Here is a 23,068-nt window from a genome sequence, read left to right on the forward strand (position 1 = left end):
GGCGCTCAAACGCTACACCAAGAACAAACCGGGAAACGGGGGCATGAAGGCGGTGCAGGGGAAGGGGCTGTTGAACGGTGATGACACCATCGAAGATGTCCTCGAAGACAATGACTTTGTCGAAAATTGGTAAAGAAACTAAAAACCCTTATCACCTAACTTGTTGCGTACCAATTATAGTCGTCGGGAAAATTATAGATTGCGAAATAGTTGGGAAGAGATTTTTGACGTACCGATTCCATGGCATAGTGTTTATGAACTGATGCGCAAAACGACGCCGGATTCAAAACTTAGAATTTTTCAATTTAAATTATTATATACAATTCTTGCTACCAATATAATGTTATTTATATGGGGGATACAATCTTCCCAGCTCTGCAGATTTTGCTGCGAAGAGACAGAATCATTCGATTATTTGTTTTGGTACTGTCCATTTGTAGCTTGTTTTTGGACACAGGTCCAGGAATGGCTAAAGGATTGCAATATTTACCTGGAGCTAACCCTGCAGATAGCACTACTGTGTGATCTGAAAAGTCATAGTCAATCGATCAATAATATACTAATACTTTTAGCAAAAATGTTTATTTTCAATTTACAATCTGTAGAAACAATGACAATAGAAGGGTTCAGAACTTTTGTAAAACATCACAGTACAGTTAAAAAATATATGGGAAAGAGAAATCCAATATGGATGGTGTTAAGAGATAGATGGGTGGTGTTGAATGGAGTTGAAGGATGTGACTAATAACAACTAACAACAACTAATAACAACAAGATAACTAATGTAAAGCATACTGTGTCCATAATAAGTATATAGGTTGAGAGCTTTTGTGAAAGAGCACAGTTAGAAAGATATGGCATATAGAAGCAAACCGGATGGACATCATGAAAATGATCGGAGAGGTTGAGGGTAGAGGAAGTTCATGAGTAAAAACAAACCAAATAGAATTATTGTAAAATTGACTGTGTCCATAAAATGTATATAGTATGTATAAGCTGGAAGTAGAGGCCTAACCATTGTTGTTCACTAGTTTACTCCAATTAAGGAAGGGGTGGTGGGGTTGGAAAGTAATAAAGGGAAATCTATATATTTTTAAAGGATATGTATATATATGTATGTATGTATGTATATATGCGAGAAAAAAAAACATATGGGGGATTGGAAGTGATGCAGACAATTACATTGATGGAAGTTACAATCTATCTGCAATATTAAAGCTGATCTACCCCCCCCAAAAAAAATAAAAAATAAAAACGTATCACCTAATTTGTTGTGTACCAATTATAGTCGTTGGGAAAATTATTACAGAAGGTATAAACATGGAATAGAACAAGTACATTTCCTCAGGTGGAACGAAAACATGACCATGTTCCATGCATGCCTAATGAAATTAATGCGATATAGAAAATTGCAGGGGATTGAGCCAATTAAGCCAGCCAGCAGCGTGTGTTTCCTTGGAATATTGTCTATGATTAGGTGTACTGACTGATATTATCTATTGTATAGTTTATATTGATATAATACAATTTACAGTGCCTTCGGAAAGTATTCAGACCACTTGACCTTTTAAACATTTTGTTACTTTACAGCCTTATTCTAAAATTGATTACATTGTTTCCCCCTCATCAATCTACACACAATACCCCATAATGACAAAGCAAAAATAGGTTTTTAGATTTTTTTGCTAATATTAATAAAAAACTAATATGAAATATCAAATTTACATAAGTATTCAGACCCTTTACTCAGTACTTTGTTGAAGCACCTTTGACAGTGATTACAGCATCGAGTCTTCTTGGGTATGATGCTACAAGCTTGGCGCACCTGTATTTGGGGTGTTTCTCCCATTCTTCTCTGCAGATCCTCTCAAGCTCTGTCAGGTTGGATGGGGAGCGTTGCTGCACAGCTATTTTCTGGTCTCTCCAGAGATGTTAGATCGGGTTCATGTCCGGGCTCTGGCTGGGCCACTCAAGGACATTCAGAAACTTGTCCCGAAGCGACTCCTACGTTGTCTTGGCTGTGTGCTTAGGGTTGTTGTCCTGTTAGAAGGTGAACCTTTGCCCCAGTCTGAGGCCCTGAGCGCACTGGAGCAGGTTATCATCAAGGATCTCTCTGTACTTTGCTCTGTTCATCTTTGTCTCGATCCTGACTAGTCTCCCAGTCCCTGCCACTGAAAAACATCCCCACAGCATGATGCTGCCACAACCATGCTTCACTGTAGGGATGGTGCCATGTTTCCGCCAGATGTGACGATTGGCATTCAGGCCAAAGAGTTCAATATTGGTTTCATCAGACCAGAGAATCTTGTTTCTCATGGTCTGAGAGTCTTTAGGTGCCTTTTGGCAAACTGCAAGTGGGCTGTCATGTGCCTTTTACTGAGGAGTGGCTTCCGTCTGGCCACTCTTACCATAAAGGCCTGATTGGTGGAGTGCCGCAGAGATGGTTGTCCTTCTGGAAGGTTCTTCCATCTCCACAGAGGAACTCTAGAGCTCTGTCAGAGTGACCTTTGGCTTCTTGGTCACCTCCCTGACCAAGGCCCTTCTCCCCCAATTGCTCAGTTTGGTTGGGTGGCCAGCTCTAGGAAGAGTCTTGGTGGTTCCAAACATCTTCCAATTAAGAATGATGGAGGCCACTGCGTTCTTGGGGACCTTCAATGCTGCAGACATTTTTTGGTACCCATCCCCAGATCAGTGCCTTGACACAATCCTGTCTCGGAGCTATATGGAAAAACCCTTCGACCTCATGGCTTGGTTTTTGCTCTGACATGCACTGTGAACTGTGGGACCTTATATAGACAGGTGTGTGCCTTTCCAAATCATGTCCAATCAACTGAATTTACCACAGGTGGTCTCTAACCAAGTTGTAGAAACATCTCAAGGATGATCAATGGAAACAGGATGCACCTGAGCTCAATTTCGAGTCTCATAGCAAAGGGTCTGAATACTTATGTAAATAAGGTATTTCTGTTTACAAATATATATACATTTGCAAAAATGTCTAAAAACCAGTTTTCTCTTTGTCATTATGGGGTATTGTGTGTAGATTGCTGAGGATTTGGATTTATTTAATCAATTTTAGAATAAGGCTGTAATGTAACAAAATGTGGAAAAAGTCAAGGGGTCTGAATACATTCTGAAGGCACTGTAAATAATATATTTGTAGCCATTGAAGGAGATGACAAGTGTCCAGACTTTGTTCCATACCAGCCTGGAGTTTCACACCTGCGTCCTTATTGTGCTTGATCAACTGCTCATGTAAATGTTGGAATGGAATTTATTACCAAGATAAGTATTTGTATTATGAGTATAATTTCACTTCAAATGTGTGTCATACATTTTCTACAAATCTCATATTAGTTGTCATAATAAATGTGAGCTGGGTTGTCATTATGCATTCACATGTCAAAATATGTCATAGTACTTACGGTCATTGATTGAGACACCATAGTCATTTGTGGGTTGATATTGTATATAGCATAATTTCTGGTCCATATCCTTAACCACTATCAAACAGAACAGCTGCATACAGAGAATCAGACGATGTGAGTATTATTGTCTCATGACACTGTCAAACATGTTATTTCCTCATATTCTATAATTAACAAGTGACCATGTGTTGAACAAACACTCTCTCTCTTTAGTACCTTTTCTTAGATGGCAAAACCCTGACTTCGACGGACCTGGTGAATTTAGGAAGGGGTATGTACAAGATTAAGGTAATTATTTATTTTCCCCTAGTTATTTATTTATTTAAAAACATATTAATCATTTTGGCAATATCTCTAGCAAATGTAGGCCAAAGAGTTGTTTGTATTTGCCATTTTGTAACCGTTTCACCAAAAATGTATAAACAGTTGATCACCAAAAACAGATTAAAGGTAATGATCAACAAGCTTGTTGTCTAGCTGTGTTATCATGACAGTAACGAGCTGACAAGGCCATAAGTAAACAGGAAAACGCTCATCCAGGAGGCAGCGCTCCTAGTGGCCGGGGACTTTAATACAGGCAAACTTAAATCCGTTCTATGTCATTTCTACCTGCATGTTAAATGTGCAACCAAAACTCTAGACCACCTTTACTCCACACACAGAGACGCATACAAAGCTCTCCCTCACCCTCCATTTGGCAAATCTGACCATAACTCTATCCTCCTGATTCCTGCTTATAAGCAAAAACTAAAGCAGGAAGCACCAGTGACTCGGTTAATAAAAAAGTGGTCAGATGACGCAGATGCTAAGCTACAGGACTGTTTTGCTAGCACAGACTGGAATATGTTCCGGGATTCTTCAGATAGCATTGAGAATTCCAGCTCTCACAGACCTGTTAGTTTTTCTTTAAGAAGCCCTCCTGTTCTCCACTCATTACCTGTATTAACTGCACCTGTTTGAACTCGTTACCTGTATAAAAGACACCTGTCCACACACTCAATCAAACAGACTCCAACCTCTCCACAATGGCCAAGAACAGAGAGCTGTGTAAGGACATCAGGTATAAAATTGTAGACCTGCACAAGGCTGGGATGGGCTACAGGACAATAGGCAAGCAGCTTGGTGAGAAGGCAACAACTGTTAGTGCAATTATTAGAAAATGGAATAAGTTCAAGATGACGGTCAATCACCCTCGGTCTGGGGCTCCATGCAAGATCTCACCTCGTGGGGCATCAATGATCATGAGGAAGGTGAGGGATCAGCCCAGAACTACACGGCAGGACCTGGTCAATGACCTGAAGAGAGCTGGGACCACAGTCTCAAAGAAAACCATTAGTAACACACTAAGCCGTCATGGATTAAAATCCTGCTCAAGCCAGCGCATGTCCAGGCCCGTCTGAAGTTTGCCAATGACCATCTGGATGATCCAGAGGAGGAATGGGAGAAGGTCATGTGGTCTGATGAGACAAAAATAGAGCTTTTTGGTCTAAACTCCACTCAACGTGTTTGGAGGAAGAAGAAGGATGAGTACAACCCCAAGAACACCATCCCAACCATGAAGCATGGAGGTGGAAACATCATTCTTTGGGGATGCTTTTCTGCAAAGGGGACAGGACGACTGCACCGTCTTGAGGGGAGGATGGATGGGGCCATGTATCGCGAGATCTTGGCCAACAACCTCCTTCCCTCAGTAAGAGCATTAAAGATGGGTCGTGGCTGGGTCTTCCAGCATGACAATGACCCGAAACACACAGCCAGGGCAACTAAGGAGTGGCTCAGTAAGAAGCATCTCAAGGTCCTGGAGTAGCCTAGCCAGTCTCCAGACCTGAACCCAATAGAAAATCTTTGGAGGGAGCTGAAAGTCTGTATTGCCCAACGACAACCCCAAAACCTGAAGGATCTGGAGAAGTTCTGTATGGAGGAGTGGGCCAAAATCCCTGCTGCAGTGTGTGCAAACCTGGTCAAGACCTACAGGAAACATATGATCTCTATAATTGCAAACAAAGGTTTCTGTACCAAATATTAAGTTCTGCTTTTCTGATGTATCAAATACTTATGTCATGCAATAAAATGCAAATTAATTACTTAAAACTCATACAATGTGATTTTCTGGATTTTTGTTTTACATTCCGTCTCTCACACTTGAAGTGTACCTATGATAAAAATTACAGACCTCTACATGCTTTGTAAGTAGGAAAACCTGCAAAATCGGCAGTGTATCAAATACTTGTTCTCCCCACTGTATGTAGCTTCTTAGTGCTATGTAGCTTCTTTGAGCAGTATTTGGACAGTGACACATTTGTTGTTGTTTCGGCTCTGTACTCCAGGACTTTGGATTTGAAATGATACAATGTGGGTGAACCATTTAGAAATTACAGCACTTTTTGTACATGTTCCCCCCCATTTTAGGGAACCAAAAGTATTTGGACAAGTTCACTTATATGTGTAGTAAAAAGTTAAGTATTTGGTCACATATTCATAGCACAGAATGACTATATCAAGGTTGTGACTCTACATATTTGTTGGATGCATTTGCTGTTTGTTTTAGTTGTGTTTCAGATTATTTTGTGCCCGATAGAAATGAATGATAAATAATGTATTGTGTCATTTTGGAGTCACTTTTATTGTAAATAAGAATAGGATATGTTTCTAAACACTTCTACATTAATGTGAATACTACCATGATTATGGATAATCCTGAATGAATCGTTAATAATGATGAGTGAGAAAGTTAGACGCACAAATATCATACCTCCAAGACATGCTAACCTCTCACCATTACAATAACAGGGGAGGTTAGCATTTTTGGGGGGGTATGATATTTGTGCGTCTATAACTTTCTCACTCATCATTATTCACGATTCATTCAGGATTATCCGTAATCATGGTAGCATCCAGATTAATGTAAAAGTGTTTAGAAACATATTCTATTCTGCACTTTAACCTCATAGTCATTGTCCAAAGTGCTGGAGTACAGAGCCAAGACAACAGAAAATGTGTCACTGTCCCAATATTTTGGGAGCTCACTGTATGTGCCCCTTGTCATAGTTTGTCTGTGTGTTTAGACATGCAATATCTAACTCCCGTTCCTCTATTATTCTCTCTCTGTCTATAGGTCCTGGATTTCTTGGCTATAGGTGTGTATGAGCTGGCAACCATCAGTCAGAGGAGGATTGAGCGGCTGTGTAACCCCACTCTCAGTGAGCTGCCAGCCTTCCTAGTCAACGGATTCATGATCGCACACTGCACCGCCACTTCCCTGGGTTAGTGTACGATGGCTTACATACAGAATACTATACTTCCCCTACATTTCTGAACTAGCCTTGTCCTGGATCTGTTTGTGTTGTATAGCCAACTCCTATGCCAAACAACAACTATAGGAGTTGGCAAGACAGCACAAAGAGAATACCATGAGACTTCCATTTGTTTTATTTAATTAGGAGATTCCCTTTTGGCCAATTCCCAATCCCTATTCCCAATAGGTTGCTCCTAAATTCATCCATAACCTTTCATTAAACTGTATATCCTCTTCCCTTGTGTAGTTTCAGAGAACAAGGTGCTGTGCCACCCGTCTTCAGTGGATTTCCTGTCCACAGAGGACCACGTGTCCATGGGAGGCTGGGCTGCTAGAAAGGCCTTGAGGGTAGTGGAACAAGGTAAGAAACGAACCATTCATTTGGACTTGATACAGTAGATATTCATCTTTTGAATATTTGTTACTGTTGAAACTAAGCAATATTTAAATACTAGATATTAATTAATTAGTTACAGTTGAAGTCGGATGTTTACATACACTTAGGTTAAAGTCATTAAAACTCGTTTTTCAACCACTCCACAAATTTCTTGTTAACAAACTACAGTTTTGGCAAGTCGGTTAGGACATCTACTTCGTGCATGACACAAGTAATTTTTCCAACAATTGTTTACAGACAGATTATTTCACTTATAATTCACTGTATCACAATTCCAGTGGGTCAGAAGTTTACATACACTAAGTTGACTGTGCCTGTAAACAGCTTGGAAAATTCCAGAAAATGTTGTCATGGCTTTAGAAGCTTCTGATACGCTAATTGACATCATTTGAGTCAATTGGAGGTGTACCTGTGGATGTATTTCAAGGCCTACCTTCAAACTCAGTGCCTCTTTGCTTGACATCATGGAAAAATCCAAAGAAATCAGCCAAGACCTCAGAAAAAAATTGTAGACCTCCACAAGTCTGGTTCATTCTTGGGAGCAATTTCCAAACGCCTGAAGGTACCACGTTTCTCTGTACAAACAATAGTACGCAAGTATAAACACCATGGGACCACGCAGTCGTCATACCGCTCAGGAAGGAGACTCGTTCTGTCTCCTAGAGATGAACGTACTTTGGTGCGAAAAGTGCAAATCAATCCCAGAACAACAGCAAAGGACCTTGTGAAGATGCTGGAGGAAACAGGTACAAAATTATCTATATCCACAGCAAAACAAGTCCTATATCGACATAACCTGAAAGGCCGCTCAGCAAGGAAGAAGCCACGGCTCCAAAACCGCCATAAAAAAGCCAGACTACGGTTTGCAACTGCACATGGGGACAAAGATCGTACTTTTTGGAGAAATGTCCTCTGGTCTGATTAAACAAAAATAGAACTGTTTGGCCATAATGACCATCATTATGTTTGGAGGAAAAAGGGGGTTGCTTGCAAGCCAAAGAACACCATCCCAACCGAGAAGCACGGGGGTGGCAGCATCATGCTGTGGGGGGTGTTTTGCTGCAGGAGGGACTGGTGCACTTCACAAAATAGATGGCATCATGAGGAAGGAACATTTTGTGGATATATTGAAGCAACATGTCAAGACATCAGTCAGGAAGTTAAAGCTTGGTCGCAAATGGGGCTTCCAAATGGATAATGACCCCAAGCATACTTCAAAAGTTGTGGCAAAATGGCTTAAGGACAACAAAGTCAAGGTATTGGAGTGGCCATCACAAAGCCCTGACCTCAATCCTATAGAAAATGTGTGGGCAGAACTGAAAAAGCATGTGCAAGCAAGGAGGCCTACAAACCTGACTCAGTTACACCAGCTCTGTCAGGAGGAATGGGCCAAAATTCACCCAACTTATTGTGGGAAGCTTGTGGAAGGCTACCCGAAACGTTTGACCCAAGTTAAACAATTTAAAGACAATGCTACCAAATACTAATTGAGTGTATGTAAACTTCTGACCCACTGGGAATGTGATGAAAGAAATAAAAGCTGAAATAAATCATTCTTAAAATAAAGTGGTGATCCTAACTGACCTAAGAGAGGGAATTTTTACTAGGATTAAATCTCAGGAATTGTGAAAAACTGAGTTTAAATGTATTTGGCCAAGGTGTATGTAAACTTCCGACTTCAACTGTTCCTGTCAGATTTTCTCTGTAATTCACACAGAAATATTGGCTTGGCTGGGTTCATACACAAAGCAGCAAAAATAAGGAAATCATTTAATTTGTTCTAGCCTGGGCTGGGGCATGTTTGCACAAGGTTTCAATTGTTTGTTGAATAGAATTCCCACCACGAGCTGTGTGTATCAAATTGATCACTCATTCAAAACCTCAATGTTATCTGCTTTTGATCATGAGTAGTATTATGGTAATGTCAATAGTGAGCAGCAAACAATGGAAGTTAATAAGGATCATACTGATGTTTATGTAGTAGAAGGGTTGTTCAACTTACAGTGGCTTGCAAAAGTATTCACCCCCCTTGGCATTTTTCAAATTTTTTTGCCTTACAACCTGGAATTAAAATGTTTTTTTGGGGGGTTTGTATCACATGATTTACACAACATGCCCACCACTTTGAAGATGCAAAATATATTTTCTTGTAAAAAAAATAAAAATAAAAACTTGAGCGTAACTATTCACACACCCATTTAAATGTTTCCCCTTAAACCACTCGAGTGTTGCTTTAGCAGTATGCTTAGGGTCATTGTCCTGCTGGAAGGTGAACCTCCGTCCCAGTCTCAAATCTCTGGAAGACTGAAACAGGTTTCCCTCAAGAATTTCCCTGTATTTAGCGCCATCCATCATTCCTTCAATTCTGACCAGTTTCCCAGTCCCTGCCAATGAAAACATCCCCACAGCATGATGCTGCCACCACCATGCTTCACAGTGGGGATGGTGTTCTCGGGGTGATGAGAGGTGTTGGGTTTGCGCCAGACATAGCGTTTTCCTTGATGGCAAAAATGCTCAATTTTAGTCTCATCTGACCAGAGTACCTTCTTCCATATGTTTGGGGAGTCTCCCACATGCCTTTTGGCGAACACCAAATGTGTTTGCTTATTTTTTTCTTTAAGCAATGGCTTTTTTCTGGCCACTCTTCCGTAAAGCCCAGCTCTGTGGAGTGTACGGCTTAAAGTGGTCCTATGGACAGATACTCCAATCTCTGCTGTGGAGCTTTGCAGCTCCTTCAGGGTTATCTTTGGTCTCTTTGTTGCCTCTCTGATTAATGCCCTCCTTGCCTGGTCCGTGAGTTTTGGTGGGCAGCCCTCTCTTGGCAGGTTTGTTGTGGTGCCATATTCTTTCAATTTTTTAATAATGGATTTAATGGTGCTCCGTGGGATGTTCAAAGTTTAGGATATTTTTGTATAACCCAACCCTGATCTGTACTTCTCCACAACTTTGTCCCTGACCTGTTTGGAGAGCTCCTTGGTCTTCATGGTGCCGATTGCTTGGTGTTACCCCTTGCTTAGTGGTGTTGCAGACTCTGGGGCCTTTCAGAACAGGTGTATATATACTGAGATCATGTGACACTTAGATTATCCCCTCAATGTCCAGAAGAGGTGGAGGGACCTCCCACACCTCAGACTCCTGGAGCGGACCAGCCACCACCAGCCTGAGGAGAGACACATGAAACGAGGGGTTAATACGGTAATCAGGGGGAAGTAATAACCTATAGGTCACCTCGTTGATTCTCCTCAGGACTTTGAACGGCCCCACAAATCGCGGGTTCAGCTTCCGGCAGGACAGGCGAAGGGGCAGATTCTGGGTCGAGAGCCAGACCCGATCCCCTGGTACGAAGACCGGGGCCTCACTGTGGTGGTGGTCAGCGTTGGCCTTCTGACAACGCACGGCGCGTTGGAGGTGAACGTGGGCAGCGTCCCACATCTCCTCCACCCGCCGAAACCAGTCATCCACCGCAGGAGCCTCGGTCTGGCTCAGGTGCCACGGTGCCAGAACCGGTTGGTAACCTAAAACACATTGGAATGGCATTAGGTTAGCAGAGGAGTGGCGGAGAGAGTTCTGGGCATATTCTGCCCATGCCAAGAACACCAACCACTCCCCCGGCCTGTCCTGGCAGGAGGACCGCAGGAACCTACCCACATCCTGATTTACCCGTTCCACCTGCCCATTAGACTCGGGGTGGAACCCAGAGGTCAGGCTGAAGAGACCCCCAGACATTCCATGAACGCCTTCCAGACTTTGGATGTGAGCTGGGGACCTCGGTCAGACACTATATCCTCTGGTACCCCGTAGTGCCGGAAGACATGTGTAAACAGGGCCTCCGCAGTTTGCAGGGCCGTGGGGAGACCGGGCAGAGGAAGGAGGCGGCAGGCCTTTGAAAAGTGGTCCACAACGACCAGGATGGTGGTGTTACCTTGGGAGAGGGGAAGATCAGTCAGGAAATCAACACTTAGGTGAGACCATGGTCGTTGTGGAATTGGTAAAGGTTGTAACTTACCCACTGGGAGGTGCCTAGGTGCCTTACTCTGGGCGCACACCGAGCAGGAGACACACACCCTCACGTCCTTAGCCAAGGTAGGCCACCAGTACTTTCCGGTCAGGCAGCGCACTGTACGACCGATACCTGGGTGACCAGAGGAGGGTGACGTGTGTGCCCAGTAGATCAGACGATCACGGATAAGAGCAGGCACGTACCGCAGCCCAGCTGGACACTGAGGTGGAGATGGATCTGTGCGTAATGCCTGCTCAATATCGACATCCATCGCCCATACTACCGGTGCCACAATGCAGGAAGCCGTGAGTATGGGGGTGTTGTCTCTGGTCCTCTCCTCTGTGTCATACAGCCGTGACAATGTGTCTGCCTTCACGTTCTTCGTATCCGGGATGTATGACAGTGAAAAATCAAACCGGGTGAAGAATAGGGCCCACCTGGCCTGGCGAGGATTCAGCCTCCTCGCTGCCCGGAAGTACTCCAGGTTACGGTGGTCCGTCCAGACGAGGAAAGGGTGTTTCGCCCCTTTGAGCCAATGCCTCCACACGGTAAAGGCTCGGACAACAGCCAACAGCTCCCGATCACCAACGTCGTAGTTCTCCGCCGGGCCGAGCTTCTTAGAGAAGAAGGCACAGATGCGGAGCTTGGGTGGCGTGCCCGAGCGTTGAGATAGGACAGCGCCTATCCCTGCCTCGGACGCATCCACCTCCACTATGAAGGGTAGTGATGGATCGGGGTGGGCCAGTACCGGGGCTGAGGTGAACAGACCCCTCAGTTTCCTGAAGGCCAGGTCAGCCTCAGCAGACCAGCGGAGCCGGGACGGCCCACCCTTCAACAGAGATGTAATGGGAGCTTGTTCAGTGGTCGATAATCAATGCAAGGGCGCAGACCACCGTCTTTCTTCTTCACAAAGAAGAAACTCGAGGAGGCGGGTGAAGTGGAAGGACATATATACCCCTGGCGCAGGGACTCGGCGACGTATGTTTCCATAGCCGCCGTTTCAGCCTGCGACAGGGTGTACACATGACTCCTGGGAGGTATAGCGTCTACCCGGAGGTTTATCGCGTAATCCCCCGCCTGATGAGGTGGTAACTTGGTAGCCTGCGTTTTAGAGAATGCGTGCGCCAAATCGAGGTATTTGGGGGGAATGTGCACGGTGGAGGTACTGTCTGGACTTTCCACCGTGGTTGCACCAACGGAAATACCTAGACACCTACCCTGACACTCTCGCGACCACCCCGTGAGAACCCTCTGCGGCCATGAGAAGGTGGGGTTGTGGAGTGCTAATCAAGGGAGACCTAATACCACAGGGAAAGCAGGAGACTCAATAATATAAAAAGTGACCTGCTCACAATGAGTCTCCTGGGTAATCATGGTGACTGGTGCAGTAACCTCCTTAACAAACCCGGACCCTAATGGTCGAATATCAAGTGCTCTGATGGGGAGTGGAATGGATAGGGGAACCAATGAAATGCCTAGCCGGTGTGAGAATGCCCTGTCCATAAAGTTCCCAGCTGCGCCTGAATCGACTAGCGCCTTACACTGGGGAACTACCATGTGATCGGGAAAGTAGATGAGTAGGAAACAGTGCGCAGCAGAGGGCTCTGAACGAGTGTGGGTGTTCGATACCTGGGGTGATGCGAGATTGCCCTGCCTGCCGCCTCCAGACCCAAAAGAGCGCTGACGACAACGTGTGGTGTACTGTCCCTTCTTTCCACCAGTGTGACACTGTCGCTGTCGTCCTCCGCTCTCTCGGATGGCGGTTCCACCCAGCTCCATCGGCTCGGGATCCGAGTCGGCCGAGGTGGGAACGGGCAGACCCCTTCCAGGACGTCCTCTGGCTGCCAGCAGGTTGTCCAAACGAATGGCCATGTCCACCAGTTGCGCGAAGGACAACATGGTGTCCCGGAAGGCTAGCTCCATTTGGACGTCCTCCCGCAGATGGCACCGGAAATGGTCGATAAGGGCCCGCTTGTTCCACCCGGACCCCGCTGCCAGAGTCCGAAACTCCAAGGCGATGTCCTGTGCAGTCCTCATCCCCTGCCTCAGGTGGACCAGCCCCTCGCCCGCCTCTCGACCTTCGGGCGGGTGATCGAAGACAGCCCGAAAGAGGCGAGCGAATTCCCCGTAGTTCTCCAACGCGGCTCCTCCTTCGTTCCACACCTCGTTGGCCCACTCCAGGGCTTTCCCCGAGAGGCAGGAGACGAGGGCGGACACCTTCTCCCGCTCCGATGGGGCCCGCCTGATGCTGAAGAAATAGAGCTCCAGTTGGAGGAGGAATCCTTGGCAGAGAGCCGCCGTCCCCTCAAACTCCCGTGGTCGGGATATCTGGATCCCTCCGGGTGCTGGGGTGTGGGTGGCTGGATCCGGTAGGCCAGCTGGCCTCGACAGATCGGGTCCTCTCCTCTCCAGGCGTTGGACGACCTGAAGAACCCGATCCATCGCTTCCCCCAAGCTGGCCAGCATCATGGAATGCTCCTGGTCCCGTGCCATGACTCCAGGCATGCACTCTCCCACTGACTCCATAGTTGCAAGGTGGGGGATTCTGTGAGAGTGTGATTTGAAGGAGTCAGGCGCAGGAGGGTAAATCACTGAATACAGAGTTTATTCCATAGGACACAGTTACGCTGGATAGCGTCAACAAAATACAGGCACACAGGGAACAATATCCCCGGAAATTGGGAAACATTGACCCAGTTACTTAGAAAATGTCCTAGGCTTACTTCTACTGACAGTAGATATTCTCTGTATGTAACTTTACAGTGATGCTGACAACAGCGGTATAGGAGTTCATACAAACAGAAAAAAATACAGAGTTAAAATACTTTTTACCTGTATGCAAGGTTTTTTTTGTTCTCTATTTTGGCATATTTCTGTGCATTGACCATTACTAAGAAATTAAAAAATGTATTCATGTGAATGATGTGTTATTCTGCAGGTCCATGAATGGTACATCCCCCCCCCCGAGCTGCTAGCTGCCTGCCAGGGCATCGTGTTCCTCCACCCCCTGCGTACCACAACACCATTGGAGAAGGTCTATGACCTTGTACACAGCGTAGTCAAGTAAGGGAAACAGATCTGGCCAGTATGTACACACTGTAACACACATCTCAGTCCCCTGAAATTATTGAGCACATTGGTTAATATCTATCCAATGTCCCTCTTTTTCCTGTGACTCCTCTTCTCCTCATTCTCTGCCTCCTACTCACCCGATTCGCTCCCCCTTTCTGCCTCCCCCTCTTCTCCTTCACCCTCTGCCTCCAGTCTATTCTCCTCCCTCTTCTCCCTCACTCTCCACCTCCACCCTCTGTCTCCTCCTCACCCTCTCTGTCTCCCCCCTCTTCTCAGATCCTGGATCAAGGATAGGTTCATGTCACCAGACATTGATGCTGTCCATCGTCTTCTTCTAGACCAGAAGGAAAGTGTGTGGTCATTATAGATGTCACTCTGAGTCTATATTTATTCAATAAATATAAATATGGCCATTTAGTAGAACGCTTTTAACCAAGTTTGTGTATTTGATGTGATTTTTCAGGTGTGGAACGTGGCTCAGCCATACATTGAGAAGTATAACATGGAGTTCCTTCCTGAGTCCCACCCCATCTCTCCTACTGCTTTCTCATTGGATCCCCCGGCATCACCACGGAAACGAGACCGCCTCGAGTGAAATCATCGTCAATATCATCTTTGTTACAGTTCATATAAGGAAATCAGTCAATTGAAATAAATTCAATATGGATTTCACGACTGGCAATACAGATACCTTAAAAAAAGGTAGGGGTGTGGACAGTGGCGGCTCCTGAAAAAATTCTCAGGAGGGGCAATTTTTCTGATGATTTAGGTGACCTACACACATTTAAAAAAAGATATGTCCAGCAACAACATGAAGACAGGGGCAGCATATAAGTCAATACCAGAAGCATTTATTGACTGATCTGGGGAGATGGATTCCAGTTTCTGTGACAGATTATAAATAATCTCTGATGCCTTTGTTATATTAGCTTTTGGTTGAATGTACTGTCGTAGTAAATATATAATGTTATAGCTTGGTCTGACTAAAATCTTGTGCATGACCCATTTTGTGTTGGGCGTTTGTTTTCAATCAATGCTGTTCCTATCCTATAACAATGGACAAAGAGTCCTATCTTGTCAGCCTTGTCAGCAGGTGGCCAAGGACAACACCCACGCCATAGGTCTCTCAGTTCTTCCAACTCACGAGTTCTTGCTCTGAGGACACACACACACACACACACACACACACATCATCACTGATAACACACACACACACACACATCATCACTGTTAAACACACACACACACACACACAAAAATCCCCTCTCTTTAGGCTGAACATTTGAAGACAGAGAAACCGACTCAGAGCCAATGCAACAGTGGAGGGGACCTCGCCCAACTCATCAGGACCAATCAGAAGATCAGAACTACTAGATTCAACCTACATCATTTATTGTATAAAATGTCTGCACACAATGTTTTCGGGGCTCTCTTCTCCCTAAGAGTTTGACGAACGAGTCCGTGCACGCGATTCCAGATATCTTTACCTCTGAATAAACTGCCTTTATTATACCATATCCACCCCTGTCCAAAGTCTCTACTTGGTCTCAGTTCTCCAGTAAACTTGTGATTATCAACAGTACACAACGGTAACAAACAATTGGGGGAACTCACGGGGCAGATAGTAAGGTCGCAATGACACAGAAAGCAGTTCAATGTCGGGTACAGAGTCGCTCTCTTACCAGGATCGCGGTCCGCTCTGACCAGGGTGAAGCCGGCCGGCTCCACTTCTCTGTCCGGGACTCTGTCATCCAGCCAAGTCTCCCAGCTGTATTGGGATTCCGCTGCCAGCAGCGTTTTCATTATTTAGTCCGTTCGTAGCGGGTATGTACCACGATCAACAAGATCAGTCCAAAACCAACCACTGGAAATCCATGGTTGGCAGAATGTTTGTAAACTAAGTCTACAAATTAAAAACATAAAATAACGCCACACTGCAGGTCGCAACAGAGACGCTGCTAGCCGCTATTGTCTTAGTTACGTTCATGGTTACGTCACGTATGACGAAAGCGCGTAAGTGCAAGCCCACAGACACCCATAGAGAATGTATTGAAAGCTTTGAAATTTGAAAAAATAGATTTTACATGACAGGCTATGAGAGACTTCTGGGCGATTTTCAACTTGACTGAAATCGCCCCAAAAACGGGCGGGGCCATTTGAAGCACGACTTTAGCCTGATTTGACATTTAGTGGCTGGCAGATCAGACGTGAACACTGATAACTACTGTTGCCGTGATATAATTGATTAGAAAAAAAATCCCTTCCTTTTCCCGTTTGGCAGTGCGTCGCCCATATCGCCCTATTGAACAGGCCGTCCCTGGGTGTGGATCAGAGAACCTGTCAGTATCTGGTGTGACCACCATTTGCCTTATGCAGCGCGACACATTTCCTTTGCATAGAGTTGATCAGGCTGTTGTTTGTGGCCTGTGGAATGTTGTCCCTCTCCTCTTCAATGACTGTGCGAAGTTGCTGGATATTGGTGGGACCTGGAATACACGGTCGTCCCAAACGTGATCACATTTCTGGGATCTTTTATTTCAGCTCATGAAACATGGGACCAACACTTTACATGTTGTGTTCATATTTTTATTTAGTATTGATAGAGCTTGATTTAATGTATTCAACTTTATTCAATTACTAATTTTTCAATAAATGATACTCATTTAATGCCTTAATATTACCTCAGTTATTTCATATATTCATACTTCTTTAAATTGTAATTTTGGGAACTGATCGTACACAGAAGTTACTTTGTAATTCGAGTGAGGGCTGGATTCCATCCTTATCGCAGAATTATCGCGGAAGATCCTAAATAAATTTGAAGGTAATTTCCGATTGAGCCGACAAACGCGTTTACCGTGAATGCAGTCTCCACGGACGCGGTAAATTTAAATCAAGCTATAACGGGGATCTTCTGCGATACTTCCACGATACGGATTTAATCTAACCCTAAATAATGAATTAAACCTACAATGTCCACCTGAAGAATTTAAACAGTAAACAAATATGTATTTTCGGCACTGAAATTGGATTTGGTATTCCATTTTGCATTTTTACACTGCTATTTCCCCATAAATGAAGATTAACTGAAGATTCTTACAACATTAGGCCTACATGTCCACACTGTATTCTTCATGTTTATGCAAAATATGGATTATTGTATGGGGCAATATACAAACGTTTTTGAGAAAGAAAAATTTACTCAATAAAATTGTATTTATTGGTTTATTTTCATTTTGATAAGAGATGAAAATGCAATGAATTGAAGGTTATTTGTTGATGTAAAAATAAAAAATGTACAGATTTTAAGGTTGTGTCATTAGATTTGGGGTGGGATCGCAATAAATTATTGGGGGAAAAAATGGGTCCCCAGAGATTCTAGTGGAAAAAAATGGGGTCCCCGTGAAAAAGTTAGAATACCACTGCTTTACATTATAGCACTCAATAAAGGGGTAATAACATGGTAATGGTTATAGTAAAATAAATATCCAACAACTGGATTTTTATCACTCACTCACTCAAGTGGATTTCGGAGTTGGTGGTAGAACAAACACAGTAGCTGTGTAAATATGTATTTTCTGAGAAATGCAACTGAACAAGCTCCTGTGCAAGACATAATGCTGTGCCAGGCCATTTTATGACATGGAGAGAAACCACCCCATTGCACCCAATTGAGTGTGATTAGAATAGAATATGTAAATGATATTTAAATGAAATTAGGTAATATTATCCACATTGGTAAATTTGCACTGGATTTCATTTCATTTCAAGAGAAAAAATGTAGGCCTAAGCTACTTCTGTAGGGACATGGTGGAAATAGAAGATTGAGTTGAAGTTATACAATTCTCTAGACATTAAACATTTCAATCTGTAAATAAAATATATATAGGCCTATGTATCTATAAATAAACAAATGGATTTAAATACTGAACATCAAAAACATTTGAAAGAAACCACGAAGGCCTCGTATTTCAGTGATGGAATCAATATTTCCTTGACATTATTTTTGTAATGGCCTACAAATCAAATCACATTTTATTTGTCACATGCTTCGTAAACAACAGGTGTAGACTAACATTGAAATGCTAATTTACGGGCTTTAATATCACATTCACTCCCCTCTAAGAATGCCTGATATAAAGCTGCATTTACAGCTGTTAATTTGTTGTAAATATTCAAGCAGATTTATATCTAAACTTTATTTGTTGATATTTTATGATACCATCAATAGCAATGTTTGTATTTTATGTTCTTTCAGTGAAGATAAACTGGGCACAGACGTCAGTTCAACGTCTAACTTTGATTTACATTGAGTAGTAGACATAAATGTACATTGAGTTGTCAACTAACGGGAATTCAACGTGAAAACAAAAAATGTCACCATGTCATTGGATTTAGGTTCAAAGTTGTGAAAAATACGAAATGCCCTTATGTTGATGACTCTGCAAATCCAATCAGTTTTCGCACATTGAGTCAACATCATCAAACTGATTTTTTGGGTTGAAATGATGTTAAAACTACATTGATTCAACCAGTTTTTGCCCATACACACTCCTGCTGCTGAATATACTATATATACAAAAGTATGTAGACACCCATTCAAATTTGTAGATTTGGCTATTTCAGCCACACCCGTTGCTGACAGGTGTATAAAAATCGAGCACACAGCCATGCAATCTCCATAGACAAACATTGGCTTGTTGGAAAGGTGGCATCCTATGACGGTGCCACATTGAAAGTCACTGAGATCTTCAGTAAGGCCAATCTCCTGCCAGTTCGTCAAATTTCTGCCCTGCTAGAGCTGCCCTGGTCAACTGTAAGTGCTGTTATTGTGAAGTGGAAACATCTAGGAGCAACAACGGCTCAGCCACGAAGTGGTAGGCCACACAAGCTCACAGAACTGGACCGCCGAGTGCTGAATCGCGTAGCGTGTAAAAATGGTCTGTCCTCAGTTGCAACACTCACTACCGAGTTCCAAACTTCCTCTGGAAGCAACGTCAGAACAATAACTGTTCGTCGGGAGCATCATGAAATGGGTTTCCATGGCTGAGCAGCCGCATAAAGCCTAAGATCAATGCCAAGCGTCGGCTGGAGTGGTATAAAGCTCACCGCCATTGGACTCTGAAGCAGTGGAAACGCGTTCTCTGGAGTGATTAATCATGCTTCACCATTTGGCAATCCGATGGACGAAACTGGGTTTGGCGGATGCCAGGAGAACGCTACCTGCCCGAATGCATAGTCCCAACTGTAAAGTTTGGTGGAGGAGGAATAATGGTCTGGGGCTGTTTTTCATGGTTCGGGGTAGGCCCCTTAGTTAGAGTGAAAGGAAATCTTAACGCTACAGCATACAATTATATTCTAGACGATTCTGTGCTTCCAACTTTGTGGCAACAGTTTGGGGGAAGGCCCTTTCCTGTTTCAGCAAGACAATGCGCCTGTGCACAAAGCAAGGTCCATACAGAAATGGTTTGTCGAGATTGGTGTGGAAGAACTTGACTGGCCTGCACAGAGCCCTGACCTCAACTCCATCAAACACCTTTGGGATGAATTGGAACGACTGCAATCCAAGCCTAATCGCCCAACATCAGTGCCCGACCTCACTAAGGCTCTTGTGGCTGAATGGAATCACGTCCCCGCAGCAATGTTCCAACACCTAGTGGAACGCCTTCCCAGAAGAGTGGAGGCCGTTATAGCAAAGGGGGGACCAATTCCATATTAATGCCCATGATTTTGGAATGAGATGTTTGACAAGCAGGTGTGCACATACTTTTGGTCATATAGTGTACCTCTTAAGGAGAAGACATGGAATGACAGGTATTTAATGAGGACAAATATACAATTTGTTTGATTTTACTGTAACTCAAGTTTATGAATAACAAATAAATCTAATTTATTACAGAAAGTCTGGCCGAAATCAAATAGTACAGGCATTTATTTACATAATATTCATGCAAATTGGACCATGAGAAAGGTCTATGTACTTTCATTATGTTTTTTTTGGTTTTAAGTTTTAATATCTGTAAATCTTTGTAGTACTATGAAGGTTTGTAGACGACCTACGCTACCTGGTTTAAAGAGATTATGTCCTCTGGTAAATAGCCAAACACAACTAAAACAGGGCTCTCTAACCCTGTTCCAGGAGAGCTACCATCCTGTAGGTTCACTCAACCCTAATATAGCGCACCTGATTCTAATAATTAGCATGTTGATAAACTGAATCGGATTAGTTACAACTGGGGTTGGAGAACAATGATTACTTTAAAGGGTTACTTACAATATACATTTGCTTCAATCAGACAAAGAAGACAGTGTTGCAAAACTTAGAGGAAGGCATGCCCAGGTAGAAGTAAAGCATATACAGTATAGGTGGACTAGGGCATTACCATTAAACACTACTCTTACAATTCTCTACATAATTACTTTGGATAAAAACCACCCCTGTCCTCCTACAGCATACCAAGCAAGGGGATCCCCTGACTGAACTGAAGGCCCTTAATTAACAACAAGGTACACCTGTGCTAACAGGCCATGAGGCTGCGTTCAAGAGCTCATGCTTGTTACATCTTGTTAAAAGCACTTTGATAGGATATTTGTTGAGCTGTTTAATGAATACGCACCAGCCATGGAAACACATTTGTCTTGTCTCTGATATGCAGATGAAGACAGAAAAGCCAACAACCCATTTGCCCTTCCCATGGATGTTGACATCTTCAAAAAGAGAGTGATTGACTCTAATCAAACAACATGTATGTAGGCTACTGTAATACCTTCTGGGACTTTTATGCATTCACTTCCAGTCTGTAGAATATAATAAAAATATTATAGAATCTGAGCAAAGATTAACAGTATGCCGCCTCTGCATAGATCAAGGCCTGTAGAGCTAATTTAGGCCTAACAAGTGTTGACAGGAATACCATTTTGAGATACAGTATAAACCCAAAAGACCAATTAGTGAAAAAAATATCAGAATTTGGCTGCCTGTCTAAACACAGACTTTGTGAATGGGTGTCAATGGCTGTGTTTACACCAAGTATTGGTAAAATATCTGATCTGATTGGTCAAAAGACCAATTAGTGGCTGCCTGTGTAAACACTGTCAATGAGACTCTGGGCTGAATTCAACCAAACTTGTTATGCTAAGCCATCATGTCTACAGTGGGTTTGATATAATTAATCTATCTCTCTATCTTCAAATGTTGTTGTTTTTTTGTATGAAAATGTTTTGCCTAAGTAGAGCTTTGAGATGACACTGTGCCAAATGAAAAGTGCTATACACATTAAATGTATATTATTATTATTATTATTATTATTATTATTATTATTATTATTATTATTATTATTATCTCTCTCTAGTACTCTGTCAGTGAAGCAAGACACCATCAAGAAGCTGGAGAAGGACACGGTCAAGGAGCTTCAGAGGATCAGCCAGGCTGAGAAACATCTGGAGGACTCTCTCGCCTTTGAGAAATTCATCAAGGAACACGACCTGAGCTCAGTGGAAGCTGTTACATTTTTGGTATCCCTATCATCATTATTACACCAATGAATATGAGCCTACACATGTTGTATTAGCTTTAAGAATGTCATAGCTACCTGATTGACAAATAACCAGCAAATTGCATTTACAGAAGTAGTTACAATTTGTCAGTTTACTCACAATAGGTCCACCACAGGTAGATTATAGTAAATCCAAAATTAAGTCAATTAGTTTAGTTAGTGTAACAAGAAATAAAAACATCACATGTCTATGTTTGTTTTTTTGTCTTTCTTTCCAGGGCAGAGAAAGAGACTATGATGGAAATGGAGAAAACTGCACAAATTAAAAAAGAAACTGCACAAATGATGGCGATGAAAAGGTAATGTATTACATACACAGACCATGTCCAGGTATCCCACTAAACAATTACCAATATTATAATAAAAAAATCGTAAGGTATCTCATTCGAGACGGATTTGAACCAACGACCTAATAAAGCCGATGTCACACGAAACAATCTGGACGCAATTTATGTTGCTTGCATCTGCGTTGCTCAGTGTGTCACCCCCCAGCTTTGTTGCATTGCATTGCAAGAGATAGAAATTAACCCTATTTCACGCAAAAGTTTACATGGCTCATCATATGGTTCGGTTCGGAACTCCGACCCAGTTGTCATGTCAACACAGCTGTCAATGCTGCTGCTGCAAACCACAACAAAAGAGACAAGCCAAATGGGAAATATACTGTATTTAAAAAATAGTAGACACCACGGCTAGTCATGGTTTATGTAAATGGTCTGGCAGTCAATAAATGTAATTTTAAAAGTGAACCCAGACCTTTCTCTGTCCAGTTTCAACTGAAATTGTCCAACATGAACTGCACTAGCTAGCTAGCTTAGCTTGTTGCTAGCTTGGTTAGCTAATGTTAGCTAGCTAGCTTGGTAAAACATGGTTTGCAAATAGGGAACATTCTGGCTAGCTAGCTAAATTGTACAGTCAGCATTTTGTCTATATCGATGCTGTTACAATTACCAAAGGTTTGGATGAACAAATTATTTATGAAACGATGATGTGATTTATGACAGATTTTCAATTGCGTTCAAAACACTCTCTACTCTCTACTCTGGAACACATAAGTCTACAGTGTACAGTATTTCCAAAAACCTCCACTCCACTTAACAACTTCAAACATAAACTCTGACCTGTCCAATGAGCCACATTGTTTCAAGAATCCCACAGTGCCCAAACACCCACTACAAAAAAAGATTGCAGTATTGAAACTGCAGTAAAAGTGCAGTAACTGCAGTCGACTGTAGTATTTTGGAAGCAGTAATTGCAGAATAACTGCAGTGTACTGCAGTTGAACTGCAGTTATACTGCACTGTAACTGCAGTTACACTG

The 23,068-nt window shown here is 43.1% G+C and overlaps 1 protein-coding gene across 3 annotated transcripts; it reads left to right on the forward strand.

The window, feature by feature from the left end:
• The first annotated feature begins 3,118 nt into the window (after positions 1-3,118).
• Positions 3,119-14,872, forward strand: LOC121577379 (histidine ammonia-lyase-like). Of its 3 annotated transcripts, XM_041891133.2 has the most exons (7): positions 3,119-3,542; positions 3,642-3,716; positions 6,544-6,691; positions 6,971-7,084; positions 14,059-14,183; positions 14,469-14,542; positions 14,656-14,872. In XM_041891133.2, the coding sequence occupies exons 2-5, from the start codon at positions 3,702-3,704 to the stop codon at positions 14,064-14,066; spliced, it is 285 nt and encodes a 94-aa protein (XP_041747067.1). In that variant the 5' UTR covers positions 3,119-3,542; positions 3,642-3,701; the 3' UTR covers positions 14,067-14,183; positions 14,469-14,542; positions 14,656-14,872. The 3 variants fall into 3 exon arrangements, with proteins under 3 accessions (XP_041747067.1, XP_045079569.1, XP_041747069.1); XM_045223634.1 differs by having other exon boundaries at positions 3,119-3,716; XM_041891135.2 differs by lacking the exons at positions 14,469-14,542; positions 14,656-14,872 and adding an exon at positions 14,385-14,424 and having other exon boundaries at positions 3,119-3,716.
• The last annotated feature ends 8,196 nt before the right edge of the window (positions 14,873-23,068 follow it).

Source organism: Coregonus clupeaformis, chromosome 11, assembly GCF_020615455.1.
Source record: "Coregonus clupeaformis isolate EN_2021a chromosome 11, ASM2061545v1, whole genome shotgun sequence".
Classification (NCBI taxonomy): Eukaryota; Metazoa; Chordata; class Actinopteri; order Salmoniformes; family Salmonidae; genus Coregonus; species Coregonus clupeaformis.